The 18,872-nt window shown below is 32.5% G+C and overlaps 5 protein-coding genes across 5 annotated transcripts; 3 read left to right on the top strand and 2 right to left on the bottom strand.

Annotated features, from left to right (window-relative positions):
• Positions 1 to 1,060: 1,060 nt before the first annotated feature.
• On the top strand, positions 1,061 to 5,839 carry cgd7_4510 (ATP-binding cassette, sub-family C (CFTR/MRP), member 2; Canalicular multispecific organic anion transporter; multidrug resist; the record flags this gene model as incomplete). Its single annotated transcript, XM_001388371.1, has 1 exon — positions 1,061 to 5,839. A coding segment is annotated over one exon (4,779 nt), but the record flags the coding sequence as incomplete, so codon positions are not given.
• Positions 5,840 to 6,024: 185 nt separating this feature from the next.
• Positions 6,025 to 8,535, bottom strand: cgd7_4500 (sgnal peptide, large secreted protein; the record flags this gene model as incomplete). The annotated part of the gene is made up of 1 exon (XM_628599.1): positions 6,025 to 8,535. The coding sequence occupies one exon, from the start codon at positions 8,533 to 8,535 to the stop codon at positions 6,025 to 6,027; it is 2,511 nt and encodes an 836-aa protein (XP_628601.1).
• Positions 8,536 to 10,204: 1,669 nt separating this feature from the next.
• On the top strand, positions 10,205 to 15,106 carry cgd7_4490 (signal peptide-containing protein with transmembrane domain; the record flags this gene model as incomplete). The annotated part of the gene is made up of 1 exon (XM_628598.1): positions 10,205 to 15,106. One exon carries the CDS (start codon positions 10,205 to 10,207, stop codon positions 15,104 to 15,106), a length of 4,902 nt encoding a protein of 1,633 aa, XP_628600.1.
• A 656-nt stretch (positions 15,107 to 15,762) lies between these two features.
• Positions 15,763 to 16,914, top strand: cgd7_4480 (T8M16_190 RRM protein of possible plant origin; the record flags this gene model as incomplete). The annotated part of the gene is made up of 1 exon (XM_628597.1): positions 15,763 to 16,914. One exon carries the CDS (start codon positions 15,763 to 15,765, stop codon positions 16,912 to 16,914), a length of 1,152 nt encoding a protein of 383 aa, XP_628599.1.
• A 73-nt stretch (positions 16,915 to 16,987) lies between these two features.
• Positions 16,988 to 18,349, bottom strand: cgd7_4470 (CDC14 phosphatase; the record flags this gene model as incomplete). The annotated part of the gene is made up of 1 exon (XM_628596.1): positions 16,988 to 18,349. One exon carries the CDS (start codon positions 18,347 to 18,349, stop codon positions 16,988 to 16,990), a length of 1,362 nt encoding a protein of 453 aa, XP_628598.1.
• Positions 18,350 to 18,872: the final 523 nt, after the last annotated feature.

The raw sequence follows: 18,872 nt of genomic DNA, 5'->3' as shown, positions 1-18,872 counted from the left end.
TCTACTTTCCCTTCTTTTCCTGTCTATTTTCCTTCTCTTTCCCTTTCTTCTTTTTTTCCTCTCGCTCACTCCTTCTTACACCTCTTCCACCTCCCATTCTTTCTCTTCCTCCCCCTTCCTTTCTACCCTTTCCTTCTTCTTTTCCTCCTTTCTCCCTCCCTTCTTCTTCCCTCAAATCCAGAGTCTCAACTGCGTCAACAAAAGTATTGGAAACTCTGGTATTTGGGGGGGTTAATGGATTGAGCGATTCCTCCTCAAAAAATGATGTTATTCTCCTATTCTCCTCCTGAGAACAAAAACACCTAGAAAATATCCTAGAATTTATGGCTCCTATTTTGAGATGTGAATAATCCTATTTAATTGTTTCCTAATAGTTAATTTCCTATTGGAAAGTCACTTATAATATGTTTTAAATTAAAATTTAAAAAAACACACACGCAAAACCTGTGTATTTATAAACACTTACAAGATACCTAAGTTTTACTCAAAGTCTCTATTAATTCATTTTAATTTCCATCATCATTCCCCACTCCTAACTTAATACTTTTTCTTCACATGCTTTTCCAAATAAGGAAATTATTAGATTTTGCGCGCCGGCGCCAAGACGCAAAACACCGGTACTTGTTATTGGATGGATTTTCTGAGTAGCAAATATGTGCAAAAAAAAAATGGCGAAGAACACAAGTGTTGAAATAAGTAAATTTGAATTTTTAATTGACTTAAGTGGAAAACAAAAGAGAAGAGGTAAAAGAAATTCATTGTCAAACAAAAGTGGGAAAGTACTGAATTAGTACCGGAATTGAAGTAAAAAGAGAAATAACTGCAGATTAATTAAAAGAAGTTGAAGAAAGGTATCTGACGGCAGAGAATTTCAATGGAATTTGAGAAATAGAGTTTATTGTAAGTTCCAATAATGAAGAAAAAGCATAAAAAGATGCACTTTAATTTTTTTGTGTATACTAGACATGAGGACGGATAAAGGCGGTTGAAAATGGAAAGCCGGGAACCTGGCTAAAGGCCAATCATTAACTGGAAAAAGTCAAGAAATTCCAAGACTAATATGGAAAAAGAAAAAAATGAAAAAGGATACGTAAAACTGGATTTGGAGCCCAACTATGGCACTAATTCTGGAAAGTATGATGAAGCAGAATCCAAATCACCTGGAGTAACTCCAGAAGAAAACGCGAGTTGGTTGTCAATGTTAACTTTTTCCTGGTTTACTAAGATTATGGATAAGGCTTACAACTCAAACTTAGAATACAACGATTTTTTTGACCTCCCAGATTATGACACTCCAAGTTTTAAACTTCCTGATTTCACCAAATATTGGGAAAGAGAACTTAAAAGGTGCAATATTATTTCTGATAATGAAAGAAAGGAAAAACGTACTAATGATTTGGAAACTGCAAAATTGGTTGATTCTATCGAATCTGCTCAAACTAAAAAATCTTCCTCTGATCAAAAAAAACCTTCACTTATCTATACTTTGATTCTAACATTTAAATGGGAATTATTTATCATTTTCTCACTCGTTGTTCTGGCAGATACTTGTTTGCTTGCTCAGTCTATTGTTTTAAGAAAGCTTTTATTATGTATGCAGAATCCTACCTCAACTTATACTGAAAATTCCTCTTATCTCACTAATTTTGTTCGAAATTTGGGATTCAATACTGGAGAAATAAATCTTGAAATCTTACAAAGAGGAATGTATCTTGTCTTTTTAATGACTTTTCTAACAATATTATTCCCTATGTTAAAGCAACAAGAATATCGTTTAGTAACTAACTTAGGAAGATATTCTAAGTGTCTTGTTTCTGGAGTTTTGTATAGGAAGCTTTTACTAATGGACTCTTTTGAATTTAATATGCCATCTCAAAACAAAAAACAGTCTAATGGTTCCTTTAATCCTAGAATTAAAAATATTCAAGGCTCTGATAATCCTGGAATTGCTCATAACTTTGTTAACTTAATGGGTAACGATGTCTTTAAATTAAGTAGACTCATATCTGCTCATCTTTTCTATTCTGCAACTTTTCTATTGGTTGCTCTGACATTATGTCTTTATTCACAGCTTGGAATCTCTGCTTTATTTGGAATTTCTGTAGTTATTGCTAATATGCTTATCAGTGCTACAGCTTTACATTTTAGAGCTCTTGAAAGAAAGCCATATCTTATTTATCAAGATCAAAGAATAAGATACACAAGTGAATGTTTATCTTTCATGAAGATTATTAAATCTTATGCTTGGGAAGAATGTTTTACTAAGAAAATTACTGATTGTAGAAATAATGAAATCAAAAGCCTTGTTAAACAAGGAAAGTTTAGAGCTTTATCTATGGGAATTTACAGTACTACAATGCAAGCAACATTAGTTACTTCATTAGTATATGTTTTAATGGGAAATAAGCTTGATCCAGCTACTGTATTTTTTGCTGAGGGTTTATTTGAAACTCTAAGCTCAGTATTATCTTGTTTCCCTTTTTCTTACTCTTCTTTCCATGATATTATTATGGCATGTAATAGAATTAGAGACTTTTTGGTCATTTCAGAACAAAAGAGAGTTGATAATGTTACCAAATCGACTCCAAATTTCCTTAGATCTAAGATTTTTGAGATTCAAGATCAAGAAATTCAAAAATATAATAATATGAAAGGATATGTTAAATTCCAAAATGTTAGACTTCATTGGCCAGATGGGAATCTTATGCTTAAGAATGTCTCATTTGAAGTAAAATCTGGAGAGATTGTTGCTATTATTGGTTCAATTGGAAGTGGAAAAACTGGCTTATTATCAGCAATCATTGGAGAAATCTCTCCATCTAGTGGACAAGTTATTAAGAAAGGAAAATTAGCATACGTTGCTCAAATTCCATGGGTTCAGACAGGATCTATTCAGGATAATATCTTATTTGGAACAAAGATGGATCCTGAATGGTATGATGCAGTGATTAAAGCTTGTGCTCTTTGGATGGATTTTCAAATCCTTCCAGATGGAGATCAAACTCTAATTGGAGAAAAGGGAATTAATTTATCAGGTGGACAAAGACAAAGAATCAGTCTAGCCAGAGCTGTTTATCAGAAATCTGATGTATATGTATTGGATGATTGTTTAAGTGCTGTAGATAGTCATGTAGCAGCTCATATCTTTAAGAACTGTATATGTGGACTTCTAGGCGAGAAATGTGTTATACTAGTTACTCATAAATTGGATATAATTCCAAATGTGGATAGAGTTATATTATTTGACGCAGAAAAGAAGAAACAGTTATATGTTGGTAATCCTATGGGTTTATCAAGACTTCCAAGCTTTACTTTACAAAACATTTCTTTTGAATCTTTACAATCAGCAGAGGAGGATGGTTTTGAGACAGAAATTGAAGGAAGAAAACCTTTTTATGGTAAAGTTTTTGGAAATTTGGATAAACCTCAGCCTAGAAGTTTACCATTAAGAGGATTTCCCTCAAGTCTGGCAACAGACTCTGATAGAGATAATGAGATTACAAATACTCATAATGTTTACAATAGACCTATAACTGCTCCCAAAGACTGTTCTCCTTTGGGACCAGATGATTCAGAGACTGGAAAAATTGTGGATGATGTTGTTGCAGTAGATTTATTTGATGAACTTGTTACAAAAACTGAAAACTCAACTCCAAGTACTCCTAGAGTTCCAACTCAAGATCTAATTAATAATACAATAAGCTCATATAAGCTTGGAAAGACGTCACAAAAATCGAATAGAAAAGGAGGAACTTGCGAAAATAATTTAGAAAAAGGGAAAAATCCCAAATTAGAAATGAATTCAAACTTACAAACGATTTCTTTAAATGAAGAAAATCATGTATCACCATATCTAAGAGCTAATAAGGTTGGTTTTATTAAAGGTCGTACAGCATCCATTAGGATGAGTGGAGAAAAGCTTAGATCTCATTATAGGAAGGAAAGTGACTCTCATTTTAGTGAAAGTTCTATGGACTTTCTTCAAAGTAGCTCAAGTGATAGACTAGTTTCTGGAGGAGGACTGTTTAATAACAAAAAGAGAGCTGAAATAATTCAAGAAGAATCAATAGAACTTGGAAGTGTTTCCAAGGAAACTTATTATAACTACTTTTCAGAATGGGGAGTTCTTAATATGATTGGAATTCTGGTTTGTCATATTATTTCTGGATTCATTTTCTCAAGGAATATGTTTTGGTTAGCTAATTGGACTGGTAGAAAAAAACTCTTAGATTCATCAGAAATTTCAGTCTCAACTTCATCCTCATCTATATGGGAACCTGATGTGTTTATTTATATTCTTCTGATCATATTCTATATCTTATCCCATATTACATCCACTCTTTTGGTTAGAAATGGAGGAATTAATGCATCCAGAGCTTTTCATGAAAAGTTACTTAGTAGACTTAGATATACAAAATTGAGCTTTTTTGAATCTACTCCTATTGGTAGGATTTTGAATAGATTTACTGGAGATCTTACAAACTTGGATGATTCTCTTCCTCGTAATATTGGGGATTTATTGGTTGCAACTGCTAAAGTTATTGTAATCACTGTTTCTATTTCAAAAGTAGTTCCAAAATTCTTAATATGTATTCCAGTTCTTGCATATTTATTCTTTCAAGTATCAAAAAAGTATGCTCCTATGTTACGACAAAGTGAAAGATTTGCAGCAATATATGCTGCTCCTATTTTATCCCATACTGTTGATACTATTGATGGTTTGACAACTATTAGAGCTTTTAATGCTCAAGAAAGATTCATTAAAAAGATGGATGATGCAATTCGAGTTGAGGCTCAAATTAGATATCATGCTGGAACAGCTTATAGATGGTTATTTGTACGACTTGAAATTATGGGATGTATTGCAGTATTTACTGCTGGAACTCTTGGAGTTATATCCGTTGCTTATGATCCAACAACTGCTGGTATGTTTGGAGCTGCTATGACTTTTGCTCTATCAGTTTCTAGTTGTTTGAATTTTGGTACTAGAGTTCTTGGAGAAATTGAGGGAGTTATGGTTGGATTAGAAAGGATTAGAGATTATACAGTATCTACTCCATTAGAGGCTATGCCAATATTGGATAAACATAGGCCTCCTAGAAACTGGCCATATCAAGGAAGAATTGAATTTCATGATCTTGAACTTCGTTATAAGCCTGAGATGCCACTTGTACTCAATTCTATTAGTTGTAATATTCATCCAGGAGAAAAAGTTGGAGTTGTTGGAAGAACTGGAGCTGGGAAAAGTAGTATATTTATATCTATTTTGAGACTTGTGGAAGCTGAGAGAGGTTGTATTAAGATTGATGATATTGATATATCTTCAATTGGAACATTTGATCTTAGAAGTAGAATTTCAATTATACCTCAAGATCCAATCATATTTTCTGGTACTATTAGATTTAATTTGGATCCATTACAACAATATACTGACGAAGAAATATACCAAGCTTTAAAAGGTTCACATTTGGATTCTTATGTTTCAAATCTTGCATTAGGCTTATATACAGTACTTGAATCAGGAGGTCAAATTTTGAGTGCTGGACAAAAACAGCTTCTTTGTCTTGCTAGAGCTTTATTAAGACAAAGCAAGGTAGTTTTGCTAGATGAAGCTACATCCTCTGTTGATTCTCATACTGATTCTCTTATACAAAAGACTATTAGAGCTGAGTTTCACAATTCTACTATATTAGCAGTTGCTCACAGAGTACAAACTGTTCTTGACTATGACAAAATTATGGTTTTGGATTCTGGTAAGATTGTTGAATTCGATCATCCCAATTTATTGCTCTCTAATCCTAAAAGCATTTTCTATTCTCTAGTCCATGGCGAACGCTAGAATCTTCATCAAATTAACGATTTAATTATTAGTTAGAATCCGTTCTAGTAGTATAGATCATTCCTTGATCCAGACTCTTTATTCCTAGAATTAAACCCCTAAATTTATGTTCTATGTTCCTATCTATATCCTAAGTAATGTGAAGATTTCTTTTTAATTTAATCATTTTCTTCCTTTAAATCTGTTTATGACATGCTTACAAAAGATCTACAAAACTTTTCGATAAGCTTCACTATTTGGCTTCCTTCTGAATTACCACCCTGAGTATTAGTTGGAATAATAAACACCAAAGTACAACTTTGTGAAGTTAATCTCTCCCTCTCGTTACCTTTACCAAGATCCATATTTACTTGTTTACTGACACTCAATCTCTTTTTATCCCCAGAAAGTTTGTAATTATTGGCTGTGCTATAGAAATCAGCAAGGAGATTGTAGCAATAATTGTACAGAGCTTCCCCCGTAGAGGATACAATAAAATCACCATGTCTATGAGGTCCAAAACCCGTAATTGTTCCAGATCCAAGTCCGAAGTTGGAATGATGATAAATTTTGTTCCAAATACTACGTGAATGACTTAATGTTGAAGTACCTGCATGTTGTACCATTACAGCTTTTTGAGTTATTTGATTTGGGAAACCTGATGGAGGTCTTGGCCCTGAATATGAGTCAGGATATTGAGAAATTGGTTGAGGAATTGGTTGAGGAATTGGTTGTGGAATTGGTTGTGGAATTGTTTGTGGAATTGGCTGGGGGGATGGCAAATATGGTGAAAGTTGGGGTAATCCTAGATTTAGAGTTTTAGGTATTGGAACGTTGGATTGGAATACTTCTTTACAGAATATTTCAACAATATCTTGCAAAGATGCGCTTGAACCAGTTGTGGATTCAACAAAAGGGAAGTCGATACTAACATCACCCAAATTACCACCCCAATTGACTGTAAGCCTTTGAACTCTCTTGGGAGAGACTCCAGAAATTAAAGAAGGTCTTACAGTAATAGTATTTACAGGAATCTTGCTATGGCTTTTATCAAAAATTTCTCTGAATAAATTTTTGCAAATATCCACCAAGTCAACTGGACTAAAGTTTCCATGATGAGTAAGTTGGAATCGAGATAAAAATGGCATTTGGAATTTTGGAGATGTAACAGGGAGTCTACCAAAGGGAGAATTAGGTCCACTTGTTGCTTGCTGAATAATACTATAAACACTTTCAAACTCTGCCCTTACTTTAAAATCTTGCGTTGAAACTCCATAGTAAACTTCGCTACAGAAGGCCAAAATAGCTTCTTCAATTCCTGCCTGATTATAGGGATAAGAGCAGAAGAGTGATGAGAAAAACGATTGACTAGTACCACTTGATGTTGAATATGTTCCACTAAAATTAAGAGTACTTGACAAAGCTGCATAATTTTGAGTAAGACTACTTATATTACTAGTGGTAAATAAAGTCTTTAAAGCATTTACGCAAGCTCTGAACAAACTGGAAGTATCAGCACCAGTAACAATGTAGTAATTAGGAGCTTCAGTTGGTAGCTTCTGAACTATTACGCTTTTCTGGGATTGTTTATAAATCTTTTCCCACTCCTTGACTTCAACCTTGGAAACTTTGACGGAATACACATTTTCACAGAATTTCTTGATTAATTCCTTGATATAAGAAGGTTCATCGCTATTAGTCATCAGAACTAGTTTTTCTTGAACAGTAACCATTTTATCTGAAATGGTTTCAACTGTCAAAACAAGATTTCCATTAGTATATGACTTTTTATTTGAGCTAATAGCTGAACTAACCATTTCCCTTAAAGCCTTGATACACTGTTCAACCTTTTCATTTATATCTTTTCCTAAGACGAAAGATGGGAATGGAGTTCCTGGAACTGAAGAAACGTATCGACTTGCAGGTCCATGTGTTGCAGCAGTCACAATCTTATTCCATTCCGCTTGTAGCGGTCCTAAAGGTCTTTGTAGTGGTTGTGGTCTTGGAAAAGTAGATGGTAGTGTTGGTGCTGGATAAGTTGGTGGTGGTGGTGGTGGTGGTGGTGGTGGTGGTGGTGGTGGTGGTGACTGCGGTGGTGTTTGTAAAGGACGGATTGGTATTTGTATTGGCGTTGGCGTTGGCATTGGCATTGGCATTGGCATCGGTGTTGGGGACGATGGCGTAGGATAAGGTGGCAAACTAATTGCTGGGGAAGGATAAGGGGATGGAGATGGGGATAATTGAGGTAATGGATAAGGCGGTGTTGGTTTCGTGGGTGGTTGGTGTGGACCAGGTTGAGAGACAGAGTCAATATTCATCATACTGATTACCAACCTACAAAATTTACCAAGTAATCTATCAACCACAAATCTTGTATTAGCTCTGACCCCAAGAACTTTAACCGTTCTTCCACTTGATGTATAAAGAATATATTCAGCATTAAAGATAGGTTTTGGGCAACTACTTATTACACTCTTAACAAGATCAAAGCAAAGTTCCTCTAAATCTTCTCTGGAAATTCCTCCAGTTCTAGTTACATCAGCAGGACAGGGTCCACCCACATCCTTGACGATTCTTGATGCTGGAGATGATGAGCCACTTTGTGATTCAGTCTTAATTTTAGCCCATAATTCTTCTTTAGTAACGTAAACTGAATTTCCAAACGGAGAGCTTATGAGAAAAAGCAAAAAAATAAAATACAAAGAAGTCAAATTCATCTTCAAATGTATTATAAATGAACAATTTACTCACTCATTTATTAATTTTTTTTAGTTATATTTCAGTTCTTAAGAACATTTTAAGATCATCTGGCGCCAATATATCGTATTTGCTGATCTCTAGTTAATAATTTCCCTCGTTAATTGGCAAAAGTTAAAACTTTTAATTTACAGACAATTAGATGTTTAAAATCTTGGGAAAACAATTTTACTACCATTATTCTTAAAAGCTCATTTCTTTTTTTTTTCTTTTTTTTTTTTTTGTTAAAGACTTTTGAGTTCATATTATTTATAGTAAAATTAGACCAACAAACTAGGTTTAGAAATATAGAAAAACTGTTATGACAAAAGAAAAAGAAAATTACTAAGAGAGTTAATATATTTATGATGTTAATAAATAAAAATTCAATATTTGTTTTAGTAATAATATAAGTTCTTAGACTTATTTTAAAGTTTTTTCTTTCCTATCTAATAATTAATAATAATTTCTAACTTGACAAATTCAAGTGGCTAAAATAAATAATATTAATAAGGCGGGTTACCTGTATTTAAGCGCATGCACAAATTCCAAATGAATACTTTACGTTAAATATAAGAAATCAATGTTTTAATGGATGTGGGGTGGAGAGGGGGGAAAATAAGGGAAAAAGGGAAATAAATAAGAAATTATAACTAATGATTAACAAATTTATTAAAAAATAAATAAATAAAAACTTTAGAATTCTTTTTAATATTATTTTTCTATTATTATTCTTTCCAACTTCAATTATAATATAAATAATAATTAGGTGCAATTTATTTTCCCAGAATAAAAAGAAATAAAACTGGCATTTCCCGCCCAAATGTGCATGACTATAAATTTAAAAAAAGAAATAAGAAAATTTAATAACTTTTTTTTGTAATTGTTTTATTAGTAATATAATATGTTTGTGTTAGAATTTGATTTAAACTTGAGCTTGGGAAGTTAGATAACTCACTATTCATTTCTTTATTATTTTTCTCCAAATATGAACGTCATAACTTTACTTTTATTTAATAAAAAAAAAAGCATGAAAATTCACATGCAACTTTTATTTAATGAGTTATTGGAGCTTGGTATGCAAATATGAAGAACTAAATAGGCTTGAAATAATTAAGTGAATAAGCGATGGGAAAAAAGAATCCAAAATTTGAATAGTTTATTTCATATAAATACTAAAAAAAAAACCATCTAAAATCATCTTTTCCTAAAAATTTATTCCTAATTATCTTAAATTTATTTCTTTTTATTTCCTTTTCATAACTTGAAACTTGATTTTTAGTTTCTTTATGCCTTATAAGAAAAAAAACTAAATTAATAAAAAACTACTCTCAATAATATTTAATCAAAATGAAAATTATTCATAGAACTTAACTGTGTATCTTCTCAAACCAAACAAATCTAAATTAAACTCACTAATCATTTCTTAACTTTAATATTAAATTTTCAAATTAGAAATGTTTTTTTTTTCATACATGCAATATTTTCAATATAGGCATTATAAAAAAACAAATATATAATAATCACTGTTGAAAAGGCGCGAAAATGGCCGATCTCAAATTCAAAGTAGTGCATACGTGAGTAAGCCACATATTTGGGATTAATGAAAACTTAGGAAAGAGATTGGCAAAAGAAGATTATCCATATTAAATGAGAAACAAACAGTTAATTTCATGGTTAGCTCTTTTCATTCTGGTAGCTGTGGTATCATTTGAAGTAAAATATGTAGGATCTAGTATTGTTACTGAAGTGAAATCAGGTGCAGGACATATATTAGAACAAAGGGGTTTAGGAACAGAAATAGGAGAATCACCTTTAACTAAATCCAGTTCAAAGACGTTACAGAAAGCTGAAAAAAAAAGTGAAATTAAGAAATCAAACAAAAACAAGCCTTCAAGTGATTTACCTAGTTCTATTTCAAGGTATCCAGATTTATTGTCTAGAAAAGATCGAAATGAAAAAATTAGTCGAATAAATATTGAGGATGAAATTGCAAGTGCTCAATACTATTCAAAAATGAGTAAAATATACTCAAAAAATCCAAAATCTATAAAAAGTACAAAATATCCTCTGTATACTTCAAACTATTTGCCTGAAGAAAAACGTATTGAGGGCTTTTATACTTCTGGATCAATGTTAATAATGGAAGATAGGATTGATGATGAATGTGCTGGTCATTTACTTGAGGCTGAAGGAATCTCCAAATCCAAAATGATCAGTTTCAAATGTCCATCTGGATCAGCAATTTCCTATTTGAGATTCGAATATAAAGAGCTAAAATTCAATGCAAAAAAAAAGAAAGATTCAAACGATCTCAAACATATTGAAATAGCAATTACTGGTTTGGGATTTGGATGTGATGATAATCAAAGTTTTATTTATTTTGGAAGTCTTGCTAAATCTAATATTAGATTATCAATACCACAAGAAAAGAAAATGTGGATTCACAAGGCTAATGCATTTATAGAAAGATCTATAACTGGACAAGAGTATCTTGCAGGATTTTCAGCCTCAGGATTTGATGGAACATTTGGAGTTAATGTTCCAAATAATGATTTTCATATTGCTTATGATTTAAGAGAAAATCCACCTTTTATACCAAGATCTCAATTCTCAAAATATAAAGAATGGAGTGGAAGCTTTATGACAGGAGGTTGTATTGGGTTAAAAACGGACAAAAAAATGAATCTTATTAATAGAATAGCATTAATTCCAGTTACTATTCAGCCTATTAAAACCATTCCAATTAATTCTTCTCCGGAATCATATACATTTGAGAATTTTAGTGTTAAAACTGATAAAGTACTTGCAGTTCCTAAGCTTTGGCCAGAATGTCAAATGCTTTTTGGAACATCTTCGGGTAAATATCAAAGCAATTTCTTTCTCTTTAAACTACCAAATTCAATCAACCAGTTAAATTTCAACTTTATTGAAGTTTCATATACCTCAAAACATATCCCAATTTCAATCGAATTTAGGGAAACTGTTTCAAATGGCTCAGTCCTACTTGGAAGAAGAGTTACTGATCCTTCAGTTATTAGAGTCTCTAGAACTGGATCTATATCCCAAATTACAATTGGAATTACTGAGGAAAATATGAGTAGACTCCAATTAGGGTTTGTCTCATATTTGGAAATTGTTATTGATGGAATTAGTACTATATTTATCCAAGAAAGAGTTCCAAGCTTTAAAAGAACTTTCTCTGGAAATGATCTCAAGTATATCTGTGCTGAAGTTTCTAATACTGGAGCTCTTTTAGGATTTGGGGCTTACTTTACAAAGAAACTTTACGTATTACCTTTCATTCAAGGAGGAGTACAAACTCATTTTTCAGATCTACAAGGAATCTTTTCTTCAGAAATCTTTGATTCTTCCAATCCTAATCTTGAAATTGAAAAAGTTCAGTATTTACTTCCAAAACATAAAAAAAGATCATTAATTCCAGTTGTTGACTTCATTTCTGATAGAACTATAGATGTTTATCAAGGGAAAAGTATTACAAAAAATACCTGTAACTTTGGTGCTTCATCCAAATTAAATGACGAACTTGATTATTACTTGGTTACTTGTAAACCTGGATATTTTTTAAAGGGTTTGCATGTATTTTCTAATACTTCAGAAGATATTATTCAAGCTTTTCAAATAGCTTGTGGAAATGGAGAAGTTAGAATTGGTGAAAAAACTCCTAATAAGGAAGGAGTTACAATCATGGAAGACGTACAAGAAGCTCAAAGTCTTGGGTTTGAAATTGGATATAGAGGAGAAAATCTTTCTGATGAGTTTATTTTAGTATCCTTGAAAATCTATAATTCTGAAGGTAATGAATTATTTTATCATAGAACTGTTGACAAGAAACTTAAACAAATTATCACTTCTGATTCAAAAATTAGCTGGAGATATGAAAAAGATGGATCATTCAATGGAATGTGTTTGGGAATTGAAACAATAAATGGAAGGTCTGTAATTAAAGGAATCGCCTTAGCAAAACCAGAAATTCCTGGAGAAGTTAAAATTAGTCAATCTATTGTAAGACCTAATATTTTCTACCCTGGAGAATATAGAGCTTTTGGATTAGCCTATATTGCTTTTGGTGATGTTGCTATTGCAACCAGAATAGGATCCTCAGCTCCAGAAGAATGTAAGAATGAATGGGTAATTAACCGTAAGAATAAGAAATTAGAAAAACCTAAAGATGTTGGTACTTTTGCATTCACTTGTCCTAAAGGACATGTTATTACCCATATACATGCAAAGTCTAATAAAAAGACTGAACTAATGGGAATTGTTGGACTACTTTGTTCTGATGGATATTCTGGAGCTATTATTGGGACTTACCAAGATCTTATTACAATAAGTAATATCAGCTTGGTTGAGAGTCTCCTTGATATTAGTCCACCATATTATATTCATTCAGTTCTTGCTGGAATCCCAAACATTTTTTCTGATAGATTTCTTGCAAAGCTTGAAACATATTCTCATACTTTCTCTGGAGAAGCAAACTTAATATACAGATATTTATCCAGTAAAAATGGGATTAGTCACAAAAAAGGAACTAAATCCAGTGAAATCAAAGATGGTCCATTTGACACATTCTGTACTTTGATACAAAGTAGACTGATTAGAAATTCAATCAAGTTAAAAAAGGAAGGTATATTAAATATTGGTCTTAAACCTGCTCCAAAAATGGAGACACTCAAAGGTGGAAATCCTATTAAATCTGTTGGAAATATCTTTGTTAATCAAATTAGCTATCCTCAATGTCAAGTTACAAGAGCTCCATTAACAACAGAAATAAGAGAAACTTTCACTGTCTCATGCCCTGATTCTAGTTCATTTACCAAAATTATCCCCTTGAAAATTTCACCAGAGAATAATTCCAAAATTGTTGCTTTTATTATTGAATGTGACAATGGAGGAAGAACTTTGATTGGTTATTCTTCAATAAAAGTTGATCTGGAAACTTTAGTGGATATTCCACAAGATTACAAAGGATATTCAAAAGATTTACCTGCTCAATATCTAACAGAGATTGATGTTTCATTTGATTTCAAGAAAACAGGAATACAAGGATTTGATTTATTTATTAATGATGGAAGATCTAGTATCTATCCTGTTGGTGTTAATAAGGAGGAAATTCCTACTTTATATACCAGAAGATATATTGGATATTCTTTGTCAATGATTTGTTTGGAGTTTGGAGAGACATCTAAAGAAATTACTGGTTTTGGAGCATACTTTAAATCCCAAGGCTTATACTGGGAAGATGAATTCATTTTACCCCCAACTCAATTTCCTTTTATTAAAGAGGAGAAGGAATCCCTTGGGAACAAGAATTCAAAGGTAGAACAATCCAAATTCGTTCAAATTTCAAACTCATTTATAGTTCACGAACCAGAAGCTATTTGTGAAAGTTGGGCAGGAATTCATAATAGCAAAGTTAATCTAAGCTTTGGTCTATCTTGTGGTGAGACTACTATAAAAGAGATTACCATTTGCTATAATGAAGATAATTCCGAAATTATTGGTCTTAAAGCAGTTTGTGATGACAAAGATGAAAATTCTTCATTTAATATCGGAATTTGTAATGATAAGAATTTGAAAAAGGCCATTAGTATGATTAATGTTTCAGAACTTGAATTTGGTTTCAGCAAAAACTCAAATACTTTTGGTTTCTTTTTGGTTTCCAACTCAGAAGGAATCGTTTTAAACAAGTTCAAGACAAAAGCTATAAACTCTGAAGGTCTTGGATCAAGCATTTATTGGTCTTCAGATTCAAATCACGGGAAAATTCTAAGTACTCTTTGCTTTGATTTAGATGAGACAAACGGAAAAATTCATGCAGTTGGAGTACCATTTGAAACCAACGAGAAAGTTTGGAGTAAAATTGAGCCTCTAACTATAGATGAAGAAATTATTCATACTAATAGACATTATGCATCAGAACCTAAAGAAAGCAAAACCGTTAGGGGAATTCCAAAGGTAAATTCTCATGCAAATTTGGAGAATATTACAACTCTATCCCTTAATGAATTATATGGAGGCTATGTAACCCATGATAAGAATGAATTCTCTACTTATTGCAGAAAACTGGTTGGAATACATAAAGATAACTCAAAGAATACAGCAGTTCTTTGTCCGGTTAACCACAGAGTTGCAACAATTATGTTATATTTATCCTCTCCTCCACCTGATGGAAGAATCGTTGGAATGTACGTAGCTTGTCATAATCAGTTCAGGTCAGAAAGGGTTTCTGTGGATGATTCCTGGACTGGAATGTTTGATATCGGAACTAAGACTGAGTATATTCTAAAACAAGGAAGCGCAGCTACAATATTCAAACGTCTTTCATTCGGAATGAACTCGAGAAACAATCTGATTCACGTATATGCTAGCGATGAAATAGGAAGAAAGTATTTAATGTACTCACAGTCCGGTGAGACAATTTCAAAGTTCACCGAATACAACCAGTCCGAAGGGTACAACTATTTGAGAGGTCTATGCTTCGAAATGGATGATAAAGACATACACAGGATTGGGTTTATAATTGAATAGGTTAGGTAAGCTTATAAAAGAAATTAAAAATCTACTATACCATCCGTGTCTCCCCTCTAAACTTGTATTTTGTTATTTAGACCCAAAATATTTACTCTCATGCTAGTGGAAATACTAGTTTTTTTTACTTAGAGTTCGCTCACCCGCCCTATTTCTAAACAAAAAAAAAAAGGAAAAAGAATTACATTTATATTTCATTAATCTCCAGGAGAATTTATCGAAATTTAATTGGTAAATTTTCTACTAAGATTTGCGTTGTTTTTCCAAATACTAATTGACAAATAAAAGACTTTGATACTGAAGCCACAGATTTTAAACAAAGAGAAAAGAAAAAGAAAAAAAGTTTAGAGAAACCTACACTAACTGAAGCTTTAGAAGACAAAATTCAAAAATCAATTTAAAGAAAATTCTTCATGTAAGTTATCCTCGTAATAGAGTTTTTAAAAAGTATATGAAACATTTGCGCGCCTAAGTAGGGAATATAACAAATTTTATTTATCCTGGTCTTAGAAATTCTATGATCATTGTTTGGATTTAATTAATTAAGCTGTGAAAAAATTGAGAAAGCTTTTAATATTGCTGATGTAGAATTGAAGATAAAAACGAGTCATCCAACAAATGAGTATTTTTTATGGTCATTGAAGTGAATTTTGAAAATGACGAACAAAATAGGAGCTAAAAAAGAAAGAGACATGGAATCTAAAGAGATGTTAAGTAATTGCCAGCAATTACCTTGTTCTGCTCTTGAATTTTTGACAGGGGAATATGAGCTCGAGGAGGAGGGTATAGTTGAATTTAGAAACGTCGTTTCTCTGTTATCAAAAGAGCAGCTTGTTGATATTTTAAGCAAATCTGCTTATCTTTATAATATTATTGGTAATGCTTGTAAGTTAATTGTTGAAAGAAGCCCTGTTAGCAGAAGAGTAATGGTTAGAAACATTTCCTTCCAGACTTCAGATAAGGTATTTTTGAATTTATTCGAAAAGTTTGGTGAGATTGAGGACTCCACTATAATTCGAGAGAAGAATGGGAGATCAAGAGGTTATGGATTTGTTACGTACAAGAGTAGTGAATCAATTAAGAAATTATTTAACGAAAATTTAATTCTTAATGGGAGACAATTATTGGTCAAATTAGCTGCTGATCCTTTTTCTGAGTTTACATGCGGCCCTATTGATTGTAATAAACAGGTGATGGAATCCAATCAACGCCTCACATCCACTATATTTAAAAAAAAGCTTTTTATTAGAAATTTATCTGAATCAACAACCAATGAGAGCCTGAGACAAGCATTTTCTGAGTTTGAAGATATTGAGGAGTGTTTTGTTATGCGTGATCATAATACTGGGAAATCTAGAAAGTATGGTTTCATTACTTTTAATAACCTAGGAGACATGATGAAAGTTCTTCAACATCCAGAAAGAATTGTGGATGGGAAGGTAACATTTGTCTCTCTTGCTTTCAAGCAAAAAGATACATCAAATGCTAATAAGAAGTCAGATACACCTGCAACAGAGCTTCAAGGTTCTTATCCTCTGTCATTCCCTGTACAATCAGGATACTTTTATGATTATTATAATGCATTACCTCAAATGCAGCTTGACTTACAGAATACGAATTTAACTTCCGAAAATGTAAGAAACCAACACCAGATGGAGGTTTATCCTTACGTTAATCAATGCTATTACTCCTCAAACCCATGTTTTACACCTTATTTCATCCCTTATACTCCATATGGTGTTTATTCCAATCTCTATGCTTTACAGAATAATCAAGAACATAATTCAAAAGAGGAGAAGGAGAAGTAATCAAGTTTTAGAGGTATGCAATTATAATCGAGTTTTATTAAATAGGAAAATATTACTATTTATAATTAACTAATTATTTTGAGATGATATTTTTTTTCGCATGGACCAATCTTTCACCTTGGCCAGCATCACCTAAGATAGCAATATTGTCGACAGCACTGAGGTTCGACATCATCTGTATGACTTCTTGTTCTATAGAAATATCGTCATGATTATTGGTAGTATCCTTCGATATTTTATTCTGTTGCATAGTAATAGGATATTTACTAAGATCCGAATTTTTGTTTTCCATGAATTGTGAACTGATACACTGTATTTGTCTGATTTTAGCTTGCTTTTGAACTGCATCTTGGACTTTCCTAGCTATAAGTGGGATTTTTGTATCAAGTCTCATTTCTGGAGGGAGGATTGAGCCTCTCGCAAAGAGATTAGGTTCAATTTCATGTAGGAACTGTTGTTGAGGTCCTAATACACTTCCAGGTCTTGCAATTCGGTTCCATCCAATCCATGCAGATGCTGTAAATCTATAGTTTTTGATGGCATAGCAGCCAAGAAGTGTTCCTGTTCGTCCAAGTCCTGCTTTGCAGTGTACTGCAAAAACTCCTTTTTCGTTTTCAGTAAGTTCCAAGAATCTGTTAAGTATATTTTGTGGAGGACAGGAACCATCTATAAAGAAGAGTTCTTCATGTTTGATTCCATTATTTGTAAATCTTTCACTCTCATATTGTTTCTTATTAAGACGAATAACCGTTGAGACTTTGAGCTTTTTAAAGATTGGAATATAAAATTCGGGTGTAAGGGAAAAATAGCCATCCTCGTCAACACTTGTTCCACTTGGACCGCTAAAAGCTATGAACTTATTGGGAATAACCCATGAGATATCTCCATTTTCAACCTTTTCATATGTACTATATTCATTAATGTCAAATGTTTCATAATCAAACCATTTCAATAACATTGCATAATATAATCCTAGTAAACAATCTCCTACAGTCAGAGAGTATGAACATGGTCCATATGTTGCATCTCTGAATGAAAGCAAGGGCACAGAGTTGAATAGTGCAAGAGAACTTCCAGGAGTCTTTCCTTGTCTGATCATCATATAACAACATGCTAAGAAGGCAGAGTTGGTTCTTTTTTTCATATCATACACGCTAGTACATTGAACAATATATCCTCCGGTACTTTCAACAGTCCTGAGAAGGTTATCAACTTTTTTGCAATACTTATAAATGCATCTCAGATTTAATGGTCCAAAGTCTTGGAAGAAAGGCTCGTATACAAGTTCATCATCAATACAGAAATAATAATTAGTACCTTTTTTATCAACACTTGTACTTGGTACATTACTAGTACACAAACTCCAGTAGAACTTATTTTCTATCAGGGTAAGAGAGCCTTGGATGATATTATTAATTTTCTTTCGAGAATTCATTAGAGTATGATTTTTAGATGGAGAGCTTTATTTTCTAGATTGTGAAATGAGCATGAATTATCAATGGGATAATAGAGGAAAACTGATGAGAATAACAAACAGTATGCTCCCTATAGATTTATTTTATAGTATCTCTCAGGACTGTTTCTACTTCAAATTCTTTTTCTTTAGGGAAAAAAAGAACATGTCATTTGTAAAATTGACTAGCATCTATATGGTATCGCCTATACCGGCGCCACGTCACGTCTACATAATTCATGTAAAAAATGAGAAAGTAGCAAAAATGATAAAAGTAAGATAGTGATTAGAGACAGATATTGTGTTAGAGAAGTTATATAGGTAATTTAAAACTTAAATTATTTTTCAGATTATTTTTTTTTTGAACTACTTTTCCTTTTTCTAATCTTTTCACTGTTCAATGGATTGAGAGGAATGTTGCAGGAAATGCAAGCCAAATGAGAGTGGCGCCACAATAGGCAAGGAATCAAGATGTTAATCTATTAGGGTAACGAGATCATTGACC

Source organism: Cryptosporidium parvum, chromosome 7 (genome assembly GCF_000165345.1).
Source record: "Cryptosporidium parvum Iowa II chromosome 7, whole genome shotgun sequence".
Classification (NCBI taxonomy): domain Eukaryota; phylum Apicomplexa; class Conoidasida; order Eucoccidiorida; family Cryptosporidiidae; genus Cryptosporidium; species Cryptosporidium parvum.
This window is presented reverse-complemented; position numbering and strand designations above follow the sequence as displayed.